This window comes from Sapajus apella, unplaced genomic scaffold (genome assembly GCF_009761245.1).
Source record: "Sapajus apella isolate SASKATOON/1434 unplaced genomic scaffold, GSC_monkey_1.0 scaffold14, whole genome shotgun sequence".
In the NCBI taxonomy this organism is placed as follows: Eukaryota; Metazoa; Chordata; class Mammalia; order Primates; family Cebidae; genus Sapajus; species Sapajus apella.
In genome coordinates this window covers 26,267,871-26,292,650 of record NW_022436954.1, presented here as the reverse complement: position 1 = coordinate 26,292,650, position 24,780 = coordinate 26,267,871, and the positions used below count along the sequence as shown (strand labels likewise).

General features: G+C 44.5%; 1 protein-coding gene and 1 long non-coding RNA gene across 11 annotated transcripts in view; both read left to right on the top strand.

Moving 5' to 3' along the window:
• PRR5L (proline rich 5 like) overlaps positions 1-24,780 on the top strand; it is an 88,048-nt gene that overhangs the window by 39,518 nt on the left and 23,750 nt on the right. For 8 of the 10 annotated variants that reach the window (XM_032282319.1, XM_032282317.1, XM_032282314.1 and 5 more), the window contains 3 exons: positions 2,819-2,867; positions 15,329-15,386; positions 21,122-21,213. In XM_032282319.1, the coding sequence (XP_032138210.1) occupies positions 2,819-2,867; positions 15,329-15,386; positions 21,122-21,213 (199 nt within the window). Of the gene's footprint in view, positions 1-1,139; positions 1,175-2,818; positions 2,868-15,328; positions 15,387-21,121; positions 21,214-24,780 lie in introns of those variants that run through there. The other 2 variants (XM_032282322.1, XM_032282321.1) reach the window with 2 other exon arrangements.
• On the top strand, positions 17,457-20,808 carry LOC116554342. The gene is made up of 2 exons (XR_004270175.1): positions 17,457-19,031; positions 19,212-20,808. It is a non-coding gene; the product is annotated as an uncharacterized LOC116554342 (long non-coding RNA).

Here is a 24,780-nt window from a genome sequence, read left to right as displayed (position 1 = left end):
GGATTTGATCAAAGGACAAGTGCGTGGTTCTCCTACTATACCTGGCTATGGTCCATTACATTTAAAGTATAGACAGCAGGTTCCCACATCGTATCTGGTTCCTCCTCAGTAAAGAACTGGTTATCGCTATCAGTGTGATGGAAGGCCCCTCTTCATGTTCTACTTCTTTATTCTTACCCATTATCGTCTCATAAGTCTCATAAGTTTTCGCTAAGTCTTTGTCTTGGAAGTTGCACTGTCTGCCCTTTAGCTTCTGCTTTGTTTTTGGTTGATTTCTACCTAGACTTTCTCCTCCTTGGACACTCTGCAGATTTCTGGCCTTGGCTGTGGCTTGCTGCACCCTGGCTGCAACGCAAGGCTGCTGTGCTTCCACCCTCCCGGTAGAGTGAAGCCCCTTCCTGTCCTCCCTGATAGGAGGGGAGGAGATGTCTTGGATTACCCCAGGGCACTCCTTACTTGTTCCATCATATCCAAACTCACAATTATTACACAGCATAGATCCCTCCTCCATGCTGCTCTCCAAGAGGGTATCCATAGTTTTTTTTTTTTTTTTTTTCTTTATCTTGAAGGCCCCTTAACCCTGACCTCTTTCTTTTTCAGTCTTACCCATGGCATCTTCATGAGCAGAGTGTTTTCCCACTGTGGGTTCTTTGGGACACCAATTCCACAGCATTTTATTTGATCTCAGAATCACGTTCATCCCGCAGCATCATGAGCACTCAAGGTATCTCCTTGGGAAGCTCTGCCCTAAGCAGCCCATTGTTAGGACTTGTTTTTTCACTTTAGTGCAAAACTTGGCTTCTTCACATATGATTTTGAGCCTTCCCAAGGACCATGAAGACTTGTAGGGAGGTGTTTCTTCCTCCTGTGGTCAGAAGCAACCTCCTTACCTCTTCCTGTTTCAAAGCCTCCATCCACTTGGGGCTGCCCTGTAGGTTGCTGTTTCCTGTCTGAGAAACGCCTCTAGCTTCTGCCTCAAAGAATACTGATGCCTAACCTGCTGTTAGCTTAGCGGCTTTTGAAGAAAGCTTCCCTCTCTTGAATCACACCTGCTCACATCTGGGAGAAACCTTGGGTTGTGTTGATGGGGTGGCCCTCCATGAGCCTGCCATTAAATTGGCTCTCAAAATGCAGCATCCACAACAGACATATGTTCTGTCCTGGGAAAAGGAAGGTATTTTCTTTGTTCAATGTGTGTTTGTGGCTTTCCAGGGCTTTTTCTGGCACAGAGATTCAAATCATGGGTGGTTCTCTCTTCTTTTGTCTAATTTTATTGTGCTGTTTTCTCTGCACATGACAACATCTTGCTGTAACGTCCTGTTTATCCTTCAGTGACATGTGTGAACGTGTTTTGAGGGAGTAAATACTCAGCAAGGGTTGTCAGAAACTTGAGCATTTGCTCCTTAATAACCATAGCCAATGGGATGAGTAAAGAAAATCATTTGAAGTCATGAAGGGTTTACTCCCTAGGGAACTCACTGGATCTGGGAAGCCAGTTATTCTTGTTTTTAGTTCCCTTACCTTGTCTGAATCAAAATATAGTATAGATAGTTCCATTATTTGTCACAAGGAGAAGGAGAGCTAGTGTCAATATCCCTATCTTCCATTGGTAATTTTAAATTTTTTTGAAATGGAGTCATGCTCTGTCACCAGGCTGGTGTACAGTGGCGTGATCTCAGCTCACCGAAACCTCTGCCTCCCAGGTTCAAGCAGTTCTCCTCCCTCAGCCTCCTTAGTAGCTGGGACTACAGGCATGCGCCACCATGTCCAGCTAATTTTTGTATTTTTAGTAGAGATGGGGTTTCACCATGTTGGCCAGGATGGTCTCGATCTTTTGACTTCATGATCTGCCTGCCTCGAACTCCCAAAGTTCTGGGATTACAGGTGTGAGCCACCATGCCTGGCCCCATTTGTATTTTATTAGCACTTAAGATCATTGAAATCATCTTGTGAGTATATTTATTAATGTGCTATCTATCCACCAGCCCCCAAGAAGAGAAATTCCATGAGAGCAGAGACTTTGTCTGTCTTACTCACCTTTGTACTCCTGGTGCCAGAACAACACGTAACACATAATGACTCACTCAGTGCATCTACATTGCTGGATAAATAAAATCTCTCTGTTCTCTCTGCTGTGGTCTCCTTTGAAGACTGCCTCAGTCCATTGGGCTTGGGTGGTAAGACCACCCAAACCATGGTACCAAGTTGAATTTTAGATCTGGGGGGTATTCTGAATTTAGAGATGAGACAGGGTGGCGTTATGGGAAAAGATGTTGAATTTGTGGGATGTCTGGGGTCAGATCTTGGCTCTGCCACTGATTTGTTTTGGGGAACTCTCTGAGGCATAATCTCTGAGGCATAATTTTTAAATCTGTACAGGAAGAATAATAATTACTCCTCTCTCTTTCCCCAAATACACTTTATAATCCTTGGTTGAAGAATGTATGAAAAATGTGTTTACGCATTTGCTCTGCAAACATGGAGGAGTGCCAAAATAATGGCCTTTTTCTTCCTTCTCTTTGCTTCATATAAAGCCAGGTGCCCTGGCCTGCCCCTAGCAGCTCTGCCAGAATTAGGATTTCCTGTGGCTGGCTGCCCTCTTCACAGTGCTACTTTCTCAGCGTGAACTGAGGAATGGATCTCCTTCTAGGATTTCCATCACTGCAATTCCATGATGAAAATGGGGGCAAGGGGATCAGGACCTAGGAAAGTGCCCCCCATTTCTCAGGCCTGGCCCCAACCCGGGCCACTGGTAAGCACATTGTCACCATGAGTTGTACAATCAAGGGCTGCTTGACGGTGTTTCTCTTCTCCCCAGGCGGCTGTTGAAGAGTGAACTTGGATCATTCATTACAGACTATTTTCAGGTAAGCTGTGTGGATCTGAGCATCTGTCATCATGCATGTGGGGGGATGGGCCTAAAGGGGGTGGCCAGTGCTGTGCAGCTGGACATGCCTTCCACAGCCAAAATGACGTATCCCAAGTCCCTGCTGTGTGCTGTGCATCACAGAGGGGCACCAGACACGTGTGTCCCGGCAGCTGATGGAGATCGCAGGCCCATGCAGCTGTCCTCAGGCATTTTGGTCTCAGGACCCCTTTACACTCGTAAAATGTATTGCTTATTTGGGTTATGTCTAACTTTACCATAATAGAAATTAAACCTGAAGAGCTTTAAAATAGGTCTTCATTCATTTAAGTAATAAGCCTATTACATACTAGCACAAATTACATTTTTATGTAACAGAACTCTCAGAATAAAATAGTAAGGAGATCTCTGCATTGTCTGGCTTCATAGAAGATACTTGGATTTTTTTTTTTTTTTTTTTATGGAGTCCCGCTCTTGTTGCCCAGGCTGGGGTGCAGTGGTGTGGTCTTGGCTCACCGCAACCTCCGCCTCCCAGGTTCAAGTGATTCTCCTACCTCAGCCTTCTGAGTAGCTGGGATTACAGGCATGCGCCACCATGCCTGGCTAATTTTGTATTTATTTATTTATTTTTTTTAGTAGAGACAGAGTTTCTCCATGTTGATCAGGCTGGTCTTGAACTCCCAACCTCAGGTGATCCATCTGCCTCAGCTTCCCAAAGGTGTGAGCTACCACGCCCAGCAACAGTTGGATTCTTATATCTGCTTCACTTTCAATTTGTAATGATATTGCATGTCATATAGTTTTGGGAAAACTCCACGGTAAACTTGTGGAGAATGTAAGAGAAAAACAAATAGCTTAGTATTACTGAGAAAATAGTTTTGATCATGGGGATCCCTTGAAAGAGTTTCGATCCCCAAGGGGACCCTGAATCATACCACATCTGGATCCATTGTCTGATCCAGACAATCAGACTTCTCCCCTGTCTATACATTGTTGTTATAAAGCTAGTGAGTTTAAGGTTCCAGGACCAATCAGAGAATAGTTTCTAATTCACAGACACAAGCTGTTTTTGTGACTAACCAAATGCATATGGTGGAGAGGGAATGGGGAGGTGCTGGGTGACAGGAAGTAACTGGATGGCACCTTAGTGAAGTCAGAGTCCCCATTCTCACTCATTTGCTGAGTGGGCATGCCGTTTCACCTCTCTGTGCCTCAGTTTCCTCATCTATGAAATGGGAATAAAAATATACCTTATAAGGTCATTATATGCTTTATGTGAAATAACACATGTAAAGCCCTCTATACATAGTGTGTAGGGGGCAGTAGAGGGTAGTGCCTTTAGAGGCAGAGCGCCTGGATTCAATGCCCAGCATAGCCACTTACTAGCTGTCTGACCATGAGCAAGTTGTTTTACCTCTCTGTATTTCCTTTTCCGTGAAACAGCAGTAAGAGGACCAAACCTCATAAGGTTGTTGTGAAGTAAGTTATTTTTAAAAAGTGCTCAGTGACTAGCAGAGACTAAGACTGTAAAAAGTGCTTATTAAATTTATATAAGTGCCTATGTGTTATTCTAAGGTGGAATCCATCTCTTTTAATGGGAAAGTAGCATACAAATGCATAACATCTTGGTTTCAGGTTAGCAATATTATTCTGTATCCAAATAGAGCATGCTTTAAGACAGTTTAAAGAGATTTTAGGTTTTGAAAACAGTACAGGTACCCTTTTATCATTTTTCTTTATGAGATTCAGGAAGCTTAAATTTTTATATGCACTTTAAAAGAATGACATGTCAGTTACACACACACACACACACACACACACACACACACACACATACACACACACACACGGCCAGCTCTTCTGCATCTGGACAAACCAACACCCACCAGAATCCTGGAATTCAGTTGGGTCATATGTCTCAGCTGCTTGGGAGACAGCTCCTGTTCAGGGACAGACAAACATAAAGATGAAGAAAGAGATAATTAGTCACAAATGTGAATCATGTCAGTTGCCTTTGACACAAAGGTCAGTCTTGGCCTCACTCTCTTCTCTTGCTGTCTCTACTGATTGATTTTTTTAAAATCTGACTACAGAGAAGTGGTTTTTCAGTCAGTCCTGGAAAAACCTGCTGGGTTGAATTGCCTTCCTCCTTGACATTTAAAAGCTCCATGGTTTGGTGTGGTTTCAATCAGATTTTAAATGTCATTTGTCTTTTGGCGCTGGGGGTTACCCCTAAGACGGGTAGGGAAGGGTGTTTAGGTGGGGACTTGTTTATCTGGGAAGCCCTGAGGTTTTTGGGGGCAGTTAATACTGCTTACAAAGCATGCCAGTTGCTTAAAAACTAATAACCACTTGTCATTTCCTATCGGGAACATAATCAGAGAAGCTGCTTTGTGAATATGGAGTCTCTTGCCAGGGGTGTGGGGTGAGGACTGGTTTTCACAGTTTTAAATAGAAGTTTTCTTTATTTAAGGTGCTGATCTGGAAAGAAGGCTCTCCTAGACACAATTGTTGTTGTTGTTTTAATAGACTTTAAGTGTCATGTGGACACACAGCTTTTTTTTTTTTTTTTCTTAGTCTGTTTTGTTCCCCACTCCCTGCAAAGTTTCTGGAACATAATAGATGCTCAGTAAACCTTCTTGGGAAAGAGGGAGTGATTGTCTGCCACCAATAACTGAAATGATTTTAGGTGATATGTGCAATGACATGAAATAACGTTAGAGCTCGTGGTTAGAAACTGCTCCCCTCTTTTATTTTCCTTTTGCTGTTGGGATTGTGCTAAGGAGTGTCTTGAGTCGCACCATGGCATCCTCTTCCCTCCTCCAGGACTTACTGATCTCCCTTATTTGAAGAAGAGGGAGCAGTCCTCGAACTTAAGATTTCTTCACATTATTTGGTTGGCCTTGAATTGATCATGTGATTGGCCTTGAATTGATCAATAGGTCATGGATACCTGGTTTTGTTTGAGATATATTTTTGTGCATGTATGTGTACGTGTATGTGCACGTATATGTATGTGCACGTATATGAATGCGTATATATTTATTACACTTAGTATAAATGATGTTGCTATGGTTTCTGTTTTAAACATAGTTACATGTATAAAAAGTGGATTGATTTCAGAAAAATAGCATGCAAAGAATAATCGTGTAGGTGGCCCTGTCTCTAGCTGTAGTCATGCAGGTGGGCCAAGAGAGACTCAGGTTTGGAAAGCCCATTGCCAGGCACGGGTTAAAAATAGGCTGGCTTCAAGCCATTCACTTTACGGAAGAAATCTCTGTATGAGGAGGCACGTCCCAGAGGGAAGCCTTGTTAGAGGGGAGCTTAGCCTTCACATTCAACTGTCAGATGTTGTGTCAGGAGAGAAAGTCAGAGGGGACTCCAGAGAGTGTGTTCCTCCAGTAAGGAGGCAGAAAGAAGGCCTGGAGATAGATGAGGAATGGAACCTAGGGGTGGACGGGCAAGTCATCAAAACCATGGATGTGGCTGTCGTGGAAGGTGAAAGATGGGCTTCCTGGGTGCAGGGCTCTGCAATGCAGAGGCTTAGATGGCCACGCCCAGGCATCTGCATTCAGCAGTCAAGTCTGTCTCCTCACCCTGACCCTCAACTCTGAGCTTGCCACTGGTACAGCCCTCTCTGTGGCTCTGCTTTTAAGAGTGAACATTCCCATTTTATATGCTGTGAGACTTAACACAGAATGTTCTCAGTGGGGAATAATGAAAATGACTCCAGGTGAGGCCAAGAGAAAGCAGGTAGAAATATCGTGCTTATCTCATGTCTGCACACAGAGAAGACAGGCTGCGTGATCTGCAGAAGCCCAGATGGATGTCCATCAGGCACTGGCTGGAAAAGTCTCTGACATTTCCAGTATTGATTTTTTTCCTTTCCCTCTGTTTTGAATTGTGCCCAGATGGAAATTGGAGTTTCCTAGAGAAACACTATATACTAGTGACGGCTCTGAGGGATAATTGGTTTCTTGTAATTTTTGAAACTGATGATATGAAACATTCTGCATTTCCTTATTGCCTAATTAGGTATCTTGGTGGTTCAGGGCATGGGGGTGTTTGCAGATAATACTTTCTGCCATTCTGCATCTACTGGCTTTGTGGTGTGTTAGGAGTTTTTCCCCCAAGCCCAGAAGTTCAATTCCTTTAGTTAGAACTGGAGCTTTGCTTGATACAGAAACTCAGGCTAGAGTTGGTAGCTTTGAATGGGTTAATACTAGGAAGAGAGGAAACCTGGCTACCACAATTATCAACAGGTGATGGATACCTGGTAGTGTTTGAGACATATTTGCGTGCATGTATGTGTACGTGTGTGTGCATGTATATGCATGCATATATATTTATTTTTCCATTTGCTGCTCATATCTGCAAGAGTCCCAGGAGGCCAGTTTCCCCTAGAGTTTACAGCATATGGCAGACAGCCGAAGAAGTATAGCATTAACTGTAGATCTGAATGGATGGCACAGACTTTAAATCAGGCCCAGAAAAAACAATTATACTTTGTGGGGACAAAGATAGGACTTCTGAGGATTCCTGGCAAGCTGGATGGAGAGAAGATCAAGAGTGGTGAAGGTAACTTTTGTGATTTCTAAATCCAAATCGAGGAAGAGAGAAAAGTTTCAGCTGTTCTTTGATCAACTGGACAGGCTTCTCTAACAAGCAGGACTCCCAAAATGGAAAAAGAGCTAACTGGGTGAACAGAGAGTAGTAAGAGGAATTCCACATAGACTCTGCTTTGAAGGTAAAATTGGGGCCTATCTACATGGGGGACTTTGAACAAGTGCAGCAGGGATCTGGTGCGAAGACAGAGGAGAAGTTATGTTTTTAGGTGAGTGGTCATTAGAGGTTGTATTTTTTGATTCAGCCAGTACCTAGAGCAGAACAGCATTCTGGAATCTGTAAGCTTTGGGGTGGCCAAGAAGCTCTCATTGGCTGCCGTGAGGGGCGAGAATGAGGTGGAGCCAGAATGGGGGCTTTGAGAAGCACCCCTGGGTGACTTGGGCTACTCCCTGTGGGGCTTGCTGCCAGCCAGCGGTCACCTCTCACTGGCTTTGCCATTCTAAATCTCCTTAGCAATTATTTGAATTTTGTGCAATTAGTTGAATATTTTTATTGTACTTTCATCATACTTTATCAGGCTCTGTGGCAAAAATAGATCTTTAAATTGATGACCACAGATCTTAATATAATTGAGACAAAGATGAAAATCAATAGGCTCCCAGAAATGGAAAATCTTTAGCCTCATTGGACTCAGGTTACTGCACATCAGTTGTGGAAGAAAGGAATCCATGGGTACCAAAGGCTGAAAATCTATCGCCCAAAGATGAGCTCCGAAGATGAGGTGTAATTAGGGATTTTATAATCCTTGCAAGCTCTGTGGGGACAGAATTCCTCCTAAATCATGTAAGTGTGGTATTCTACATGAGTCTGTATTTGCAGAAACTCATTATGTATGGAATTCGGTGATTTGTTGTAGACAAGGAAGGAATGGCAGGAGCCAGGCTTAGGGCATTGATGGTGGAAGCTTAAAAGGTAGGAGCAGATGCTGGAAACAACATAGTATTACAATAGTGAAAAAACTCAGTGATTCAGTGGGCATGAGAAGTAGAAACTGAGTTGGAAGTGGTGGGAAATTTTTGTTCAATATGGAAAGCAATAAGGTGACTTTCCCTGATGCTCTTTAAGAGCTGTAAGGAGAACAGAATTAATAATGGTAATGACAGCTAACATTTTCAAGCACATATATGCTGGGCATTGTTCGAAGCTGGAGGTTCTCAAAGTATGGTACCCGAAGCAGGAGCTTCAGTATCAACTGGGAATCTGTTAGAGAAGCAAATTCTAACTGAATCAGAAACTCTGGGGTTGGGGCCCAAGCACTCTGTGTTTTGATGAGTTACGCATGATTGTGAGACGTTCGCAGGTCTGGGAATGTTTTAAGCATTTCTCCTGGGCTAACTCATTTATTCCTCCTGATGACTGATGAGGGTGATTGTTATTATGTATCCCCCTTTTATAGATGCTGCCACTGAGGCTCAGAGATGGGGTTGTCTAAGATACAAATACATATAGCTAGTAAATGGTGGTGCAAAGACCCAGCCCAGGTCATCTAGCCACAGCAGAGGAAACTCTTGGATTATATTTTAAATGCCCTTAAGGAATCCCCGGGGGGTAAAAAAGCCACCCAGGCGGGAGGAGTTCCAGGGTTACTTTATTTATGATTGTTTTTGTTTTGAGTGTTCAGCAAATCAGACATGGACTGTCTTCCTGCTTCCTTATAAACGTAACCTTTTTAAAGCCCCATGTCACCCTTTAATTATGGCTGAAACGGTGCTAAATGAAGAATTGGCATCAGCACTGAGTTTCTACTTCAGTCTCCATCTGGGGACTTCTTGTGGGTCTCATCACACCCACACATACCAACATTGGCTTATTAGGAAGTCTTGGGGCCTAGGAGTAAGTTGTGTTTGTAAGACTTTGTTGTTTATCTAGGAAGGCATCCAGGTTCACAGGAGATATAGACATCATTAGAGGTGATGGCTGGCCTTTCATAGTCTCAGAGGGAAAATAAAATGGAAGTGGCCTATGATTTCCTGCCCTGGGTTTATGCCAACAACAGGAACCTTCTAAGACATTGATATCACCAGAAGCGAACGTCTGGAGTGAAACTGGTTAACACAGGTTCTGGAGAGGCAGAGCAACACAGCTGCCACCCCTCTGGGGTAGGAAAGAACATCCCATCTGAGAATGGAATCCACTTGAGTGCCAGGAATTCCCTTGCTAGATGTTGAATGTGGATAGTCCAGGGGAAGACCCAGCTGGGTGGAGGCCTTGTGGCGGAACGTGGTTCCATGGCCTGAGATTGCCGAGCCAACTGCCCCAGGATCTGAATCTGTACTGGATCCCATCTGCTTTCTTCTCTGGGCAAGGACATAAGAAACCTAAGGCAGGAGAGCATGATGTCTAAAAGCACCAGCCCTCCTGCCAGTAGGTCTGGGTTCTAATCCTTGTTAGAACACTTATTGGCTGTGTGCCCTCAGCCTTGTTACTTAGACTCTCTGATCCTCAGTTTTCTTCATAGTAATCCAGGTGAAATCATGGGACCTACTTCATAAAGTTAATGTGGTTGGTAAGTGAGATGATGTATACAGAGTGCCTGGTTACATAGTGAGTAGTCAACAAGTGATAAGTATTTGTATCTTAGTACTTTTATTACTATTGCTAAAGTAAACCAGAATATAATAGAGGAAAGATATAGGCTTTGGAGTCTAGACCAACCTTGGTGCCAAGTCTGGCCTCACATTTGCTAGTTGCTTCTTTGAGCCTCAAATTCTTTATTTGTGAAAAGTGGATAAGTTGTGGCAGAAGTAAAATGTGATAATGCAGGAAAAGACTGTCAGACACTGCCTGGTACCGAGTAAAAACCAATAACTGACTCTACTGACCTTACTGCCATTGTCATCTCTACTAAGTCATTAAAAGTGATGGTAGTTAGCAGCCTTAGCATTTACAGATTTCCTGCTTCCTGGTCTGTATGGAAAGTTCTTCCTGCTGGGAAGATGGAGTTCTCCCTGTACCCAGCCCTCTTGGTTACCCATCTCATCTGGGTCCCTCCCACCGGGTTGGGAAGGTACCTGCTTGGCAGGAGGCGTGTATCATTGGTAGCCCCACACCACCCACAGCCACCCTCTGCTCTGTTCTGCCCACCCACTCCAGAACCTGCCCTCTGCGATGACCCAGGAGAAGCTGCGTCTTTGGCGTCCACTGAAGATTTGGCTTTCCCCAAACATCTTGTTTACATTTTCCCTAGCTAAGCCTCATTTTTCTGTTTGTAGCCTGTTTTTCTATGTCTTAGGAAAAATAGATATGTCAGCTGTTTTTCACTTCCGTCTCCTCTGTCACTTCATTATAGTGTGACTTTGACTGTGTCCAAGTTCATTTATGGGGTAAGGAGAGGATGCATTAAGTAACAATGGGCCCAGTTCCAAGTCCCAAGTCACTTCCTGGGTGGCTACTATTTAGTAACTACTTTTGGCTTAGTGTTCCACCTGGGGAGGTGGTGGGTTGGTGCCGTCAGGCAAGGAGTGGGACAAGAGAAACTTGAGTCTTCTCCAGCTCTGTTACCATACAGCTCCATCACTCCAGCTCAGCAGCCAGCAAATGCTCAGAAGCTTCTGGAGTCAGGGATTCATCAGGGTATGGGAATACTGTGAGGTGAGGTCCAGGAAGACTGGACACTTAGGAAGGACAAACAATGCAAGATGGCCACCTGAGTTAAGACTGGGTTTTGCCCCACCTTCAACCCATTTGAGCAGGCTTAAGCTCCACAGATGTCAAGTTGGCATATTCTTAGGTGAAGTGACAGGGTGAGCTTCATAATTTGCAGAGCCCAGTGCAGAAGAAACGTGTCTACTCAGAATTCTGTGCAAGGACTCCTGAATGCCATTCTTCTCACCACTAATGTCAACACTGGTGTCACTGGCATCTTCTAAAATTACTCTACTAACCAGACTGGCATGGGGATGCCAATCTCCCCTTCCCATAGGCCTGCCACCACAGCTCATAGTAGGCAGGTAACCCTAAGAGATTGCATGTCTGCACTGATCACTCTTGGTATCTAGATGGATGGTGGGTAAGAGGTCTCCACTGAGTCAGCAGTAACTGCATTACAGCACTGGCAGTGCAGGGAGTGCAGGAGGGCTGGCACTACGCCTCTCCCCAAGATGCTGCAGGGTGCATGTCCGGCCCTGACTCTCCCTGTACTGGTGCAGAGGCCCCCACCCACATGACCCTGTCAGCACCTTGGGAGTAGGGTGACGGTGGTGGTGGAGCCGAGGCGCTAGGGTGAGGTGTAGGTGCCTGAAAATCCCTCTTGAGGAGATGGTGAGGAGGCAGGACTATGTGTGAGCTGAGGCGTCAGACCCCAGTGTATGTTCTGTTATCCCTTCACACTTCACTTATGAAACACAAATTCAAAGATAAAAATACTGAGAGTCAAAGATGGCAACTGTGGAGAACCCAATCGCAAGTGAGGGCTTTCAGAGTATTAGGCCCTTAAGAATGCAAGACCCTTTGGGGCCCAAATTCCCTACAGAATAGACTTGGGGCTCAGTTTGAGACCCATCAGCAAAGCTGGAAGGTGCAGCGTGAATGGGGCATGAATGAATGGGCACAGCTCCATTGGGTGGATGGTGGTGGTTCCCCAGTGAAGAGGGGCCTGGGCTTGGCTAATCCAAGGGATCCTTACTCTAATAGTGTGTGCTGAATAAAAGGTGAGTATTGGAGAGACTGAGCCTCACTCTCATGTCTTTTACTGGAATTTTGGAGAGGGAGGCCCCACTTATAGCTTCAGTTTATACAACTATAAGATAAGAGCAAAATTGAGAGTTTTCTGGGGGTAGGGGGTGATAGCCTGCTGGAAAATGGAAATTGATCCACTAAATATCATCAAAATGTATGTGACCAATTGATTTTGACCATAGGACCAGGGAGAGGAGAGAATGTCTAGGTGATTCTTAAGGCCCCTTCTAACCTCAAGTTTGTGTTTCTCTTATTTTGATCTAAGCTATAGAATTTCCATGCTGTGTACTGTGAGAAGTTTTAAAAGAATATTTTCTATACCATTTCCCCATAATATAGGAATAACTACTTTTCCTTGAAAATATATATAAAAGATTGTTTTTCTAATGTCTCCTTGAAGGGAGAAGACCTAGAAAGGGGAAGAAAGGAAAATCCAGGCCATGTTTTGAGGTTTATTCCTTAAGGATAGGGACAATGTAATTTTCAAATGATTTTCTAATTCAAATGAAGAAAATGGCAACAAACTTAGAGACCCTATAGCCCTTATTCCTCTTAAAAATATTCTGTCTTTTATCTTGGCTTCTTAAAAATAAAAAATGATCTTTATCACTAAAATAGTCAGCATATATTAGGTATCTGCTATGTTCTAGGTACAATACCAGGAGCCAAGGGTGCTAACTTAGATAAGACATGACCCGCACTCCTAATTACCTGCAATTCTAACTAATGAATGGTTTGAATTAATTTTTGTTAACTCGTGCTATCACCTGGACTAGGTTTTATTTCCGTCAATGCCTCAGTTCCCCCTAACCTCCTCCCATGTAGATAATTATAGCGCTAGAACAAAATGGTGAAAATTGCATCACAGAGGCGATCTCTATTACCTCTATAGGTGCACCTCAGAAATGTGAAATTAGGGAGAGTTTAGGGAAGTTGTTTTAGTAGAAGCCTGGAACATCAGTGTTGACACTAGAGGTACTGAGAAGAATGGCATTCAGGAGCCCATGCATAGAACGCTAATGGGACGATATGAGAACCTCACCTGGGCTAGGTGAAAGGGAATGACCAGCATAGACTGCCGGGCACCGTTGAGATTTGTGCTCAGAAGCATTCAGGTGGAGTGCCTGCCATCTGAACACACCTCCACAGACCACTCATGTCCAGCTCAGCTGTCACAAGATGTTGATTTGGTGCTGGGGTATTTTCTTGCTTTCTGACCCAGAAAGTCTTGCCATGACCCAGCCGCTGGGATTCACGCACTTGGCTGGAAGCTGAAGAACAGGTTAGGGCCTCGCCTTTACTGCCTGTGTGTTTCATAATCCTTTGTGAGGATTTGCTTTTTTTTTTTCTTTAACAAAGTTGGTGTATTCCTATATGGTGTCACTGTAACTTTGATTTGGGGTTCTATCTGTCATCTTGAAACTACATGGTGGCCGGGCGCAGTGGCTTACACCTGTAATCCCAGCAATTTGGGAGACCAAGGCCGACGGATCACTTGAGGCCATAAGTTCGACACCAGCCCAGCCAACATGGTAAAATCCTGTCTCTACTAAAAAAGTACAAAAATTAGCCAGGAGTGGTGGTGGGCACCTGAAATCCCATCTACTTGGCAGGCTAAGGTGGGAGAATTGCGTGAACCTGGGAGAGGCGGAGGTTGTAGTGAGCCAAGATCCCATTACTGCTCTCCAGCCTAGGTGACAAATCAAGACTCTGTCCCAAAAAAGAACTACATGATAGCCAATTACTTTTTCAAATTAGGTCTTATTTTGTAAATCTTAATAGGATTATGGATTTGGTATATGTTCACCCATCACAGAAAGGGGACAGGAACTTTGATAAAATATTCTATTAGTACATTTTATAAAGGCCTATTCACTACTGACTTTTGGCCTCCCACTGCTTTTGTGAAGAAGTTGGGCTGAGATGGCAGCTATTACTATTGCTACCACCAGTGCTGACTACTAAGGACATAAAATGCTGTGTGTATGTGTTTATAATGATTCATGTGTTTGTAATGATTACAATGAAGAATGTTGTGGTACTTCTAGTATCATACCATTTTACAGATGAGGAGCTTGAGACTCGGGGAAATTAAATACAAAATCACACAGCTAGGATGTAGCTGAGCTGGAACATGAACTGATACCCAAGTTCTTTCCACTCTGCTCCATATGCTTCTTTTATCATTGTAATAGGGTCGTAGGGTTTTACAAAGGAGAAGGCTAAAGAATGCATTAGATCCTTTGGTAAGATACATATCACTTTTGCCCCTGCCTCTCCCATAAGCATAGGCCTTAGTAATCTAATAATGTGATATGAGTGTAGAGACACCAGCCTGTCACTGATCTCTGAGCTATTGTGACTCACGGAGAGGCTGCTCCATGTCTTAGGGGACCAGCTATAGCCTTTCAAGGGAAGGAAGGGGTCTGGGTAGGAAGACTTGCTGGAAGGCAGCAAAGCAGAGTAGAAAGAATGTGGCTTATAGAGCCAGGAAGACCAGGTCTGTCTCCCTTGGGCAAGTCTCTTCACTGACCATCAGTAAAGTGAGGACAATAGCACCAACTTGATAGGATTGAATTAAATGAGATGAAGGATATAAAGCGTATGATATAGACAGCACACTCAATGATTGTTAGTTGCAGTTGCAAAAGGACTTTACTTTCTCTTTACACAATTTCCCGTGCACACATTCATTGACAGATGCATATTCACTGCTGCTTAAGATTTTGCATGCAGTCTCTTTCATGCTAGTGTGAGAAACTAAATTTATCTCTCTTTTTTTTTTAAATATGTTATTTCTGCGTAGTGTCCCTATTTTCTGCTCAGTGCTCCCTTTTGTGAGTTTAGATCACTAAGGGCCTCTAGGACACTGGGTGTCAACAATGGCGAATTCATCCAAGCTTGTGTCATGCCTCTTCCCTGGTCTGAGGGATGAGGTTGGCGGTTCGGTTTGCCTCTTACCTCACTTGCTCTTTTGCTGTGGGAAGTCTCACTGTCTTCTGAAGGCTTGGCATTCCAAGAGGACAAAATGCTTAAACTCAGACGCTAGAACAGAAGTGCCCAGAACTTTGTGCCCTTGCCCACTGGAAGTAGAAGAGGGTTCCTCACTCACGCTCTGGAGTTGCCCAAACTCTTATGTTCTTTCTTCTCTTTTGGCAGAACCAGCTTCTTGCAAAAGGACTGTTCTTTGTGGAGGAGAAGATCAAGCTGTGTGAAGGCAAGTACAAGACAGCCCTGGTAGATTAGGGCCCCTGTGACTCAGCCTTTGATGTTTGGACAGCTGAGATGGTTCTGTCCAGAAACGGCAGGCTCCAAGTGAGTGATTCACTCTGTCCGTTTCCTCCCCATCTAGGCAGCAGCACTTTCATTTCAGTCAGCAGCTCACAGCAGTGCAAGTCAGAACTGTGTTTCCAAAAAATGTAGTGGGATGGGGTGGTTTCTTTGCAGACCTCATTAAGGGTTTTTTGTTTTGTTTTGTTTGTTTGTTTGTTTTGAGACAGAGTCTCGCTCTGTTGCCCAGGCTGGAGTGCAGTGGTGCGTCCTCGGCTCACCACAACGTCCTGGGTTCAATAGATTCTCCTGCCTCAGCCTCCCAAGTAGCCGGGATTATAGGCGTGTGCCACCACATCTGCCTAATTTTTGTATTTTTAGTAGAGACGGGATTTCTCCATGTAGGTCAGGCTGGTCTTGAACTCCTGACCTCAGGTGCTTCACCTGCCTTGGCCTCCCAAAGTGCTGGGATTACTGGTGTGAGCCACTGCTCCTGGCCTTAAGGCGTTTTTTTTTTTTTTAAATGGTATGTAGGGTGGTTGTCTCCTTTGAAGGTACAAGTTAAGCTATTTCCTACAGGTCTTTGTAATATTTCTGGGGAGTCACAGAAGAGAGGAGTCCTGTCCATTCGTGGGGACATTAGGCTAAGCAGGTACTCACTCAAAAGGGTATGATTTGATAGACGAAGGGAAATTTCCTGATCTTAGATTTTAAAGTCCAACTGACAGGATAGAAAGTAACAGAATAAAGATGGAAACAGATTCCAAAGGCAAGAATTGGGCAAACCCATGGCTCTACCAAGGGCTACTCTTAGCTCCCACAAAGTAGGGCTTGGTCTTAGCTTGCCACCTACTTCTTGGATGACTTTCGGTTAGTTATTAGCTCCTCCCAGTCTCAGCTTTTGTCATATTTGAAGTGATAAATCGGGGTGAGGGGCTGCAGGGAAGGTAAGGCACATGAGTGACGGAATGCACACAGCAGGCGTATATACCAAACCCTTTCTATTTTTTCTGCTCCAGCCTAATGACCCATAGATCAAACTGACTTCCAGACCCAGACTTACTAGGTGCGTCATGTCATCATCATCTTGTTTCGTCCCACTCCCTGGGAAAGACACTAGTGTGTCCAGGGAAGGGGCTCCTAGAAAGACAAAGCAGGAAGGAAAATGAGAAACTGACGCTGGAAAGCTCCAACCTCTGGCACACAGTCAACGCTTACCAAGCCTTGGAAAGAATAGAGGTTAGAAATTAACCTCTGCACATTTGAGAGTTGGCTGAACCTGTAACCATTCTTCCCTTGAATACATCTATGCTGCGATTTTTTTTCAACCTTATAAGTACCCAGTAACCCAAGGCCTTTAGAAAAAAATTTTTTAACTGTGGGTTTTAAAAAAAACCCACACGACATAAATGTATCCTCTATAGTTTCAGCACATTGGCAGTGGAGTCCTGTTAATTATATTCACATTGCTGCGTAACACCTCTAGAACTTTATCTTGCAAAATGGAGACTCCATGTCCATTCAACAACTCCCCATTGGCCCCTTTCTTCAGCCCCTGACAACCACTATCCTACTTTTTGTATCCACGCTTTTGACTATTCTAGGCATCTTACAAGTGGAATCATACAGTATTTTTCCTTTTGCGACTGCCTAGTTTCATTCGGCATAAGGTCCTCAAATTCATGTTGTAGCACGTGACAGGATTCCCTTCTTATTTTAAGGTGAATGTTCCATTGTATGTGTTTGCTACATTTGCTTTATCCTCTCATGTGTCAAAGGAAGGGGTTTATTTTTAGGTGACTTGCTTTGACCAGGAATTTAGTGGCTCTTTTGCTTTTTTGTGAGACAGAGTTTCACTTCTGTGGCCCAGTCCGGAGTACAGTGGAGTGATCTTGGCTCACTGCAACCTCTGCCTCCCGGGTTCAAGCGATTCCCATGGCTCAGCCTCTTGAGTAGCTGGGATCATAGACACGTGGCACCACGCCTGGCTAATTTTTGTATTTTTAGTAGGGGTTTCACCATGTTGGCCAGGCTGGTCTCGCCTCCTGACCTCAAGTGATCCACCCATCTTGGCCTCCCAAAGCGCTGGGATTACAGGCGTGAGCCACTGCGCCCAGCCCTCTTTTGTATTTTGGAGTCAGGCTAGTACAAAAATGTGGACAACAACTGCCTGGTAAAGGGAGGGAAAAGAAACATTGTCCCTGGCCACATTAATTGTATGTATGTTATCCAGGGAGTTATTACAAGCTCCTGGAAACGTGGAAAAACAGCTCTATGAAAGAATACCAAATAAAACCAGAGGTTCAAGTGCCCTTAAAAGGGGAAGTTGACTGTCTCTTACCAAGTAACCCTCATCATAGATACACTCAGAGTGAAAACTCAGAAATGAGCTAGACGGGATGAACAAAGTTCATCAAAGATTCTGTGCTCCTGCCCTGGCGTGGCCTGAGGACACCAGGCCGGGGGTATTCTCTGAGTTTCTTCTAGCCCTAGAGTTCTGGGTGTCGGGGCCTTTTCTATACAGTGAATGGGCATGGGGGTGGGGGAACCTGTAAGGGACTTTGCTATCTTCAACCAGGCATCTCTACTTTTTAATTTTCTGTGTTCAAACTCCAAGAAAAATTTTGTTTGGATAAAAGAATTCTCTTGCTATCAAATAAAGTTGGAAAACAATTAATATGATCTGTCCAGTCACTAAACAGACTCCTCTTTGTTGACATCTCTGCTTAGGTACTCACATGTCTATGTAGACACACCCCTCGTTGACTGCTGCAGAAAAGGCAGGTGGCCGTTCATATCCACGTGTTGCTCTTTTGTGGGCAGAAGACACCATGTTAACTTCAGTAACCGTTCTAGAGCCTTAGTGACCTTGACTCTTAGGAAGTTTCTTATACTTATCTATACACTCCTGGTGACCTAAACTGATGTGATACATTAGAGGGCAGATTTATAAGACAGTCATCTAGAACCGTCCATCCAACTCCCTTTATTTTTTCAGGGAGCTAAGTCCTTGACTTATGGGGTGTTTCTGGATGGGAAGGCAGCTATGTTCTTTACTTCTTTCTCCCCCAGGGCTACCCTGTTTCTATGTCTGTGTCTGTCTGATGTTCTTCTCTGAACACTTTCCAAAACCTCCATTACTCTCTGAAGTTTGCAGCCAGCAATTAGACCTGGGTTCTCAGGAGGCGTCTTACTGCTGCTGGGTTGCAGGGTTACCTCGTGTGCCAATGAGCTTCCTGTCTTGGCATTGAAAGGGGGAGTAAGTAGGTACCAGTGCTGACCTGCAAGATTCTCTCTCCTTCCCCTCCTTCAGATCAAAACAGCTTCTGCTTGTCTTGGTTGTGGAAGGTTTAAGATAAAGGACATCAACAAAGAAGCTGGAGTAACTTTTTGCCCTTTGGGGTACATTATCCAGGTGCTGGAGTTCACCTTGGTTTTGGGAACAAGGATGACATGACATGTGAGATGGTCCTTTTGGACTTCCCCTTCCTCTCCCTGCAGTAAAATAGCATAGCCTACAGTTGAAAGAGTGTGACGATTGCTTCCATCAAATGTTTATTTGATTACCTACCATGAGACAGTACTTTGCTAGGTGCTGGGGAGTCAGGAGTCAGAAATACCATCACAGGATTACAGGCCCTCGTGGAGCTCACCCTTGAATCAAATCATCACCAAATATAAAACAATACCCAGGACAAATACTAAGAATACAATCTGCAGCGAGATGGTTTGACCAGAGGGGAGAGAATTCCCCCTAGAAGTGATGTTCAAGGTGCAACTAGAAAGATACACAGAAGTAGGTTAGGCAAAGAAGGGAAAGAAAGAGCAGTCAAGGCAAAAGGGCTAGCATGTGCAAAGGCCCTGTGACACGAGAGAGCAGGGTGACTGCAAGAAGGTCAATTACAGTCCAAAGGCCGACAGGAATACAGAAGAGGATCAAGGCCCAGGAGGAGGAGGCGGATTCTCCTGGGCTGTGTAGATTGTGTTGTTGAGGTTTTCTTTATCCTAGGAGCAAAGGAAAATGTTCATGCTAACTATTAAGTCCTGTTCTACACTGTCCCATATTTGGGTTACATTTGAACCTCCCTTCACTCACCAGCTCCAGCATCTACAAAAACCTATATGCTTGGCACTTTCCATCCATTCATGCAAAGATTTTAAAAGATTGATTTATTGACGTGTCTGGCACCACACTAAGCACTAGCAATATAGTGATGAGCAAGACAGACGGGGCCCCATTCCCACTCCCACTCCAGTGACGAGACAGAGAAGTGAATAAGCCGTTCCAGTAAAGTGTGATCAGTGCTTTGCACAGGAAAGTTGAGGGTGCCCTGGATTTGCATTTTCCCCCTGTGTATTTCGCCCTGACCTTTCAAAATCTGCATGTCTTTGGACCTGCTGGCTACTAGTCATGCCCTTGTTCTATTCTCTCTCCCAAACCACTGCTTTTATTGCCCATTAAATTAATAGACAGGAGGCGCCAAATGAATCTTTCAAGATTTATTCAGTGGAACTGGCAGTGTCTTGCCAAATGCTTCTCTCAGCGTCTAATCTTGGCTGACCTACTTTCTCTGCCTGGGATGAGCAGAGGCAGTGACCAATATCAGCTCTGATATCTAGGTCATTAAACAGCAACCGCCATGCAGGCTTCTCTCTGCCCGGGCCGGTCTTTCCTGGAGGTGCAGAGTTCCTCGTACCGCCTTCCGATGGCATCAGGTGACCTGTGCGCTCCAGCCTGGGGTAGCAGGGACACTTGGCCATAGCTTAGGCTTCCTGATCCTAGGGGTGAGTAGGGACAGGATCAGGAGGCAGGGGCTGTGTTTTGCAGATGGCCTTTTCAGAGAAGCTGCCCTTCCAGTTACTGTAAAAGAAGTGGGTGGAGGGAACAGTTTCCAGGTCCTCTTTCTGCCTCTCTCCACTGACAGCTGAAACCCAGAATAAAGCCAGTGTCCTAATGAGTAAGAAAACAAAACATTATATAACTGTGCACACGATCTTCCTGGATTAGGTTGGTCAAGAGCATGGGTTCTGGAATCTCAGCTATGCCTTTGAGCTGTGTGTCTTTGGGGCAGTTAGTTGGCCTCTCTGAGCCTGTAAAGCGGGGGTATTACATTCTAGTCTTGAGATATCTTATGGATAAGTAAACTAGCATAGTGCTGGATAATGTTGTAACCATTGATGTGATCACAATTACGATGTGATTTTAAGATCTCAGCTGCCTTTTCTGGATTGGAGGATGGAAAGGCACATTTGCGTATTTTCAGTTGAGTTTTCTCACCTGGTCCTACATTTACTATAGTAACACCTTGTAGATCAAATGTAGATCAAATGTAAGCAATGCGCTCTCTTCCCTCCCCACACTTAATGCTGCACCTCCCATTCAGAGTCTTACTAGTGAAGATTAGTAAGCTTAGGTTGCTTATTAGTAAGACCAGTGAGTTAGGATCAATACATGCATCCATGTGAGACTGAATATATTTCTGCTCTGAGAATTTCTGTTGATCTTGGCCTGGAATAAAGATCCTGTAGCATCACACCTGCTCTCTGGACTTTAATATCTCCTGGCTGCAAGTTTTAGCATGTGCAACTTTACATTTTATGTGGAAGTGTCTTCAGGGCTTTCGTACAAGTAATAAGTTCTTTTCTTTCTCCCTCCCCTCCCATCTTCTCGCCCTCTTGTAGGTGAAAATCGCATTGAGGTTCTGGCTGAAGTCTGGGACCACTTCTTCACTGAGACTCTCCCTACCCTGCAAGCAATATTTTATCCAGTTCAGGTCAGTCTCACTGGGGGACTCTTCTGCCATCCTCAGCAATCTGTGTTCTCTCTTGGCTTTTGCGGCCTGGGGGCTCCTGGTGATTGGGAGAAAACTTGGAAACTGGACACTTGCGTTGGTTAAGGAGTTTAGAAATCTTTTAAGGGCTCTCTGGTTCTATATTTAGTACCTAACTTCAAGGGAAGAAGAGTGCCTCCGTAACTAGCAATTTGTAGGCTCTAGTTACCCTCTTGGTTTTGAGTATGTCTTTATATTCTTGGAGTGGTTTGTTTTTCTTAGTTTGCAGAAGTAGAGAAGATGGGGGGAGGGTGATTTCTTGTTTCTTTTTTCTCTCCCCTGCCTCTTTCTTTTTTCTTTTTCTTTCTTTCTTTTTTTTTTTTTTGAAGTATAATTTTAAAGCAAGTTTTCTGTTGCCCTCAAATCATGAAAAAGGAGTAACATTCCATGCCCTCTGTAAGGGATCCCATGTGATTTAGGAGGAAGAACACTGGACTAGGAATCTATAGACTTAGATTCCAGAGTGTGGGTTTGGGCAGAGCCATTTATCTTCTGTGAGCATAGCTCCATCTTATCTCCTGCAAAACGAGGAATTTAAAGTAAAATATGAATGACATCTCTAGTATTCTTATTCTGTGACCTCCACTCCTACTCTTTGTGTTGATATCCTTGCCCCTCCTTTCTGTAGAGCTAATATCATGTGACACCATGATGATCACTGCCAGGTCAGCACCATCCCAAAGGGAGGTTGACCTATAGATGTTCCTCTCCAAAATACATGTCTCTCTCACTTAAGCTGCAGTGTGCTCACCCTTCTACTCCTCCCACTGGGGTTGAGGCTTTGTATATAATTAGGTAGTATTGAATTGTGGTATGCAGAGGAACACAGCCATTAGCAATGGGTAGAATTACCTTATGCCAGAGGTCAAGGCCCACGTGGATTGTTTGGTCTGAACAGTGTTTTAAAGAAATTTTGAATTGTTTAAAACGTATGTCAAATATTTAAAACCTGGGAGGTTATGCTTATAGATTCCACTTCCCATGTTAGGTCTACCCCATAACACTTCCGGTAAGATAGTACAGATAGAAGGCTCTGTCCTGTAGCCTGCAGAGACCTTTCCCTCCCTTGCAATAGTCACTCATCAGCCAGCAGTGAGTCCTCCCTCAGAACGCTAGACACAGGGATAAGGTTGCCAGGTTAAGTAATAAAGATACAGGATGTTGGCTGGGGACAGTGGCTCACACCTGTAACCCAGCACTTTGGGAGGCTGAGGTGGGTAGATCACTTGAGCTCAGGAGTTTGAGGCCAGGCTGGGCAACATGATGAAAACCCATATATTAAAAAAAAAATTAGCTGGGCATGGTGGCATGTGTCTGTAGTCTCAGGTACTAGGGAGGCTGAAGTAGGAGGATCACTTGAGCCCAGGAGATCGAAGCTGCAGTGAGCCAAGATTGCACCACTGCTCTACAACCTCAGTGACAGAGCAAAATCCTATCTCAAAATAAATGAATAAAAAATACAGGATGTTGAGTTATATTTGAATTGCATATATAAACAAATAATAAAATATTTGGGACATATTTATACTGAAAAACCCTTCAAATGGGCATCCTGTGTTTTATCCGGCAAGCCTACTAGAGAGGGGGTGTGCAGAAGAGGCCTGGATTCATAAGTGAACAAAGGGGCACGTTGAATCAGTATCTGGCACCTCCTGTGTTTAAAGGCAAACTGAACCAGACCCAAGGCAGCAACTTGGAACCACCATTTCGAGGGGCACTGGGTCTCTCTTCCAGCCATTGGTGTAGGGAACTCTGGGGTGCAGGTGTCCAGATGGTTCTAGAATGGAGAATGCAGGATCTGGGTGGACATGGCTCCAGTATAGTCAAGAAGGCAAAGGTTGGGGTCGGGGTGAGGGTGCTAGTCTTTAAAGCTCAGAGCCAGGCAGGAGCCCAGACATGTGGGTCTAAGGATATCTCTGTTTTACTCTTCTTGAAAGATGGTAAGATCTGGCAGCAATTAATATTGCCCACATTCACCTCCTCACTCCTCAGTGGCTGACTTGAATTGTGCTTCTCTTCTCCAGTTTGCCGTGGCCCCCACCTTGCTGCCTTCTCTTTCCCTGCCAGCTCCTGAGGCCGTTCCCATGTGCTAACCCCGCTTTATTCAATTAGCCGAATTGGGTATGGGTGAGATGTACCCGCTCCAGTTCAGATTGTGGACAGGAAATATTCCAGGGAAGTAGGGAATATCTGTAGCAAATGGGCATGAAGGGTATACAGGATACCCACAAGGAGGCAAATTGTGCCTCCTTCCTCCTTTTTGTTCTCAGCTGATCCAGGTCCACGTTTATAGTTTTGTTGGACTGTATGCACTTAGGTTTTACTTTTTCTCTGTGCTTAGCCTAGAGAAACTGGATGGTATTTGGGAAACAGGGATATGCTCTGCTGTTTTTTGGGGGGACATAGGTTGTGAGGAGACTGGCTTGGTTTTACTGGGCTTTCCCCCTCGCCCCAACCCTAAAACAAGAAAAGCCAGTTCTGGATTAGTATGAATTCCTTCTCTGATTCATTGTGGGCCGAAGAGATGGCTAAGGACTTGTAACAAGCCAGTGCTCTGGTTAATGGCCCCAAATGATCCTCTAAGAAAGCAATGATTAACTTGTTTATGTGGCAGGTTGGTATAAACCGGGTACCCCACACCCTCCCTCAAAAGTATTTTCTGCCTGCATCAAAGGCCAGATTCTGCATACAGAAAAGGCCTTTATAGGTTGGGAACCAGCGAGGAGTTCTCAAGATAAAGCTCCCCTCCACTGCCCATGCTGAGGAGGGATTTAGGTATTGAGAGACTGGGATATTGGAGCCAGTTCTGACATAAATGGTGGTGGCATGTTGCTGTCCTCAGCCCAGTTCAACCTGCCTTTAAACACAGAAGGCACTATGTACTGATTCAACATGCCCCGCTGGTCACTTATAAATCCAGGCCTTTTCTTCTGAGTGTGTAATGTTTAACTGTGGGCTTAGAAGCCCCAAAGGCAAAATCGGTCATGTTCTCCATGTGAGTGCTGTAACTACCCATGCCCAGTCTAGACCCAAATGACTACAGGTATTTCATGTGAAGAAGGAATGGCAACAGAATAATCTGGGGAAGAAATGAGGGAGGGGGAGCAGCAGCAAAGAGGAACAGAGTGGTTCATAGCATGACTTGCAGAGTGAGCTCATGACTGTGTTCATCTGTTTGTGTTGCTGTAAAGGAACACCCGAGACTGGGTGATTTATAAAGAGAAGAGGCTTGTTTGGCTTATGGTTCTGCAGGCTGAACAAGAAGTGTAGTTGCCAACATCTGCTCCGGGTGAGGCCACAGCAAGCTTTCACTCATGGCAGAAGGCAATGGGAGAGCCGGTGTATCACATGACAAGATGGGGAGGAGGTGCCAGACTTTTAAAAATAATTAGCTCTCTAACATTAATAGAGTGAAAAGTCACTAAAGAGTGAGAGCTCACTCATTACCAAGGGGAGGACACCAAGCTATTCTTGAGGGATCTACCCCCATGACTCAAATGCCTCCTACCA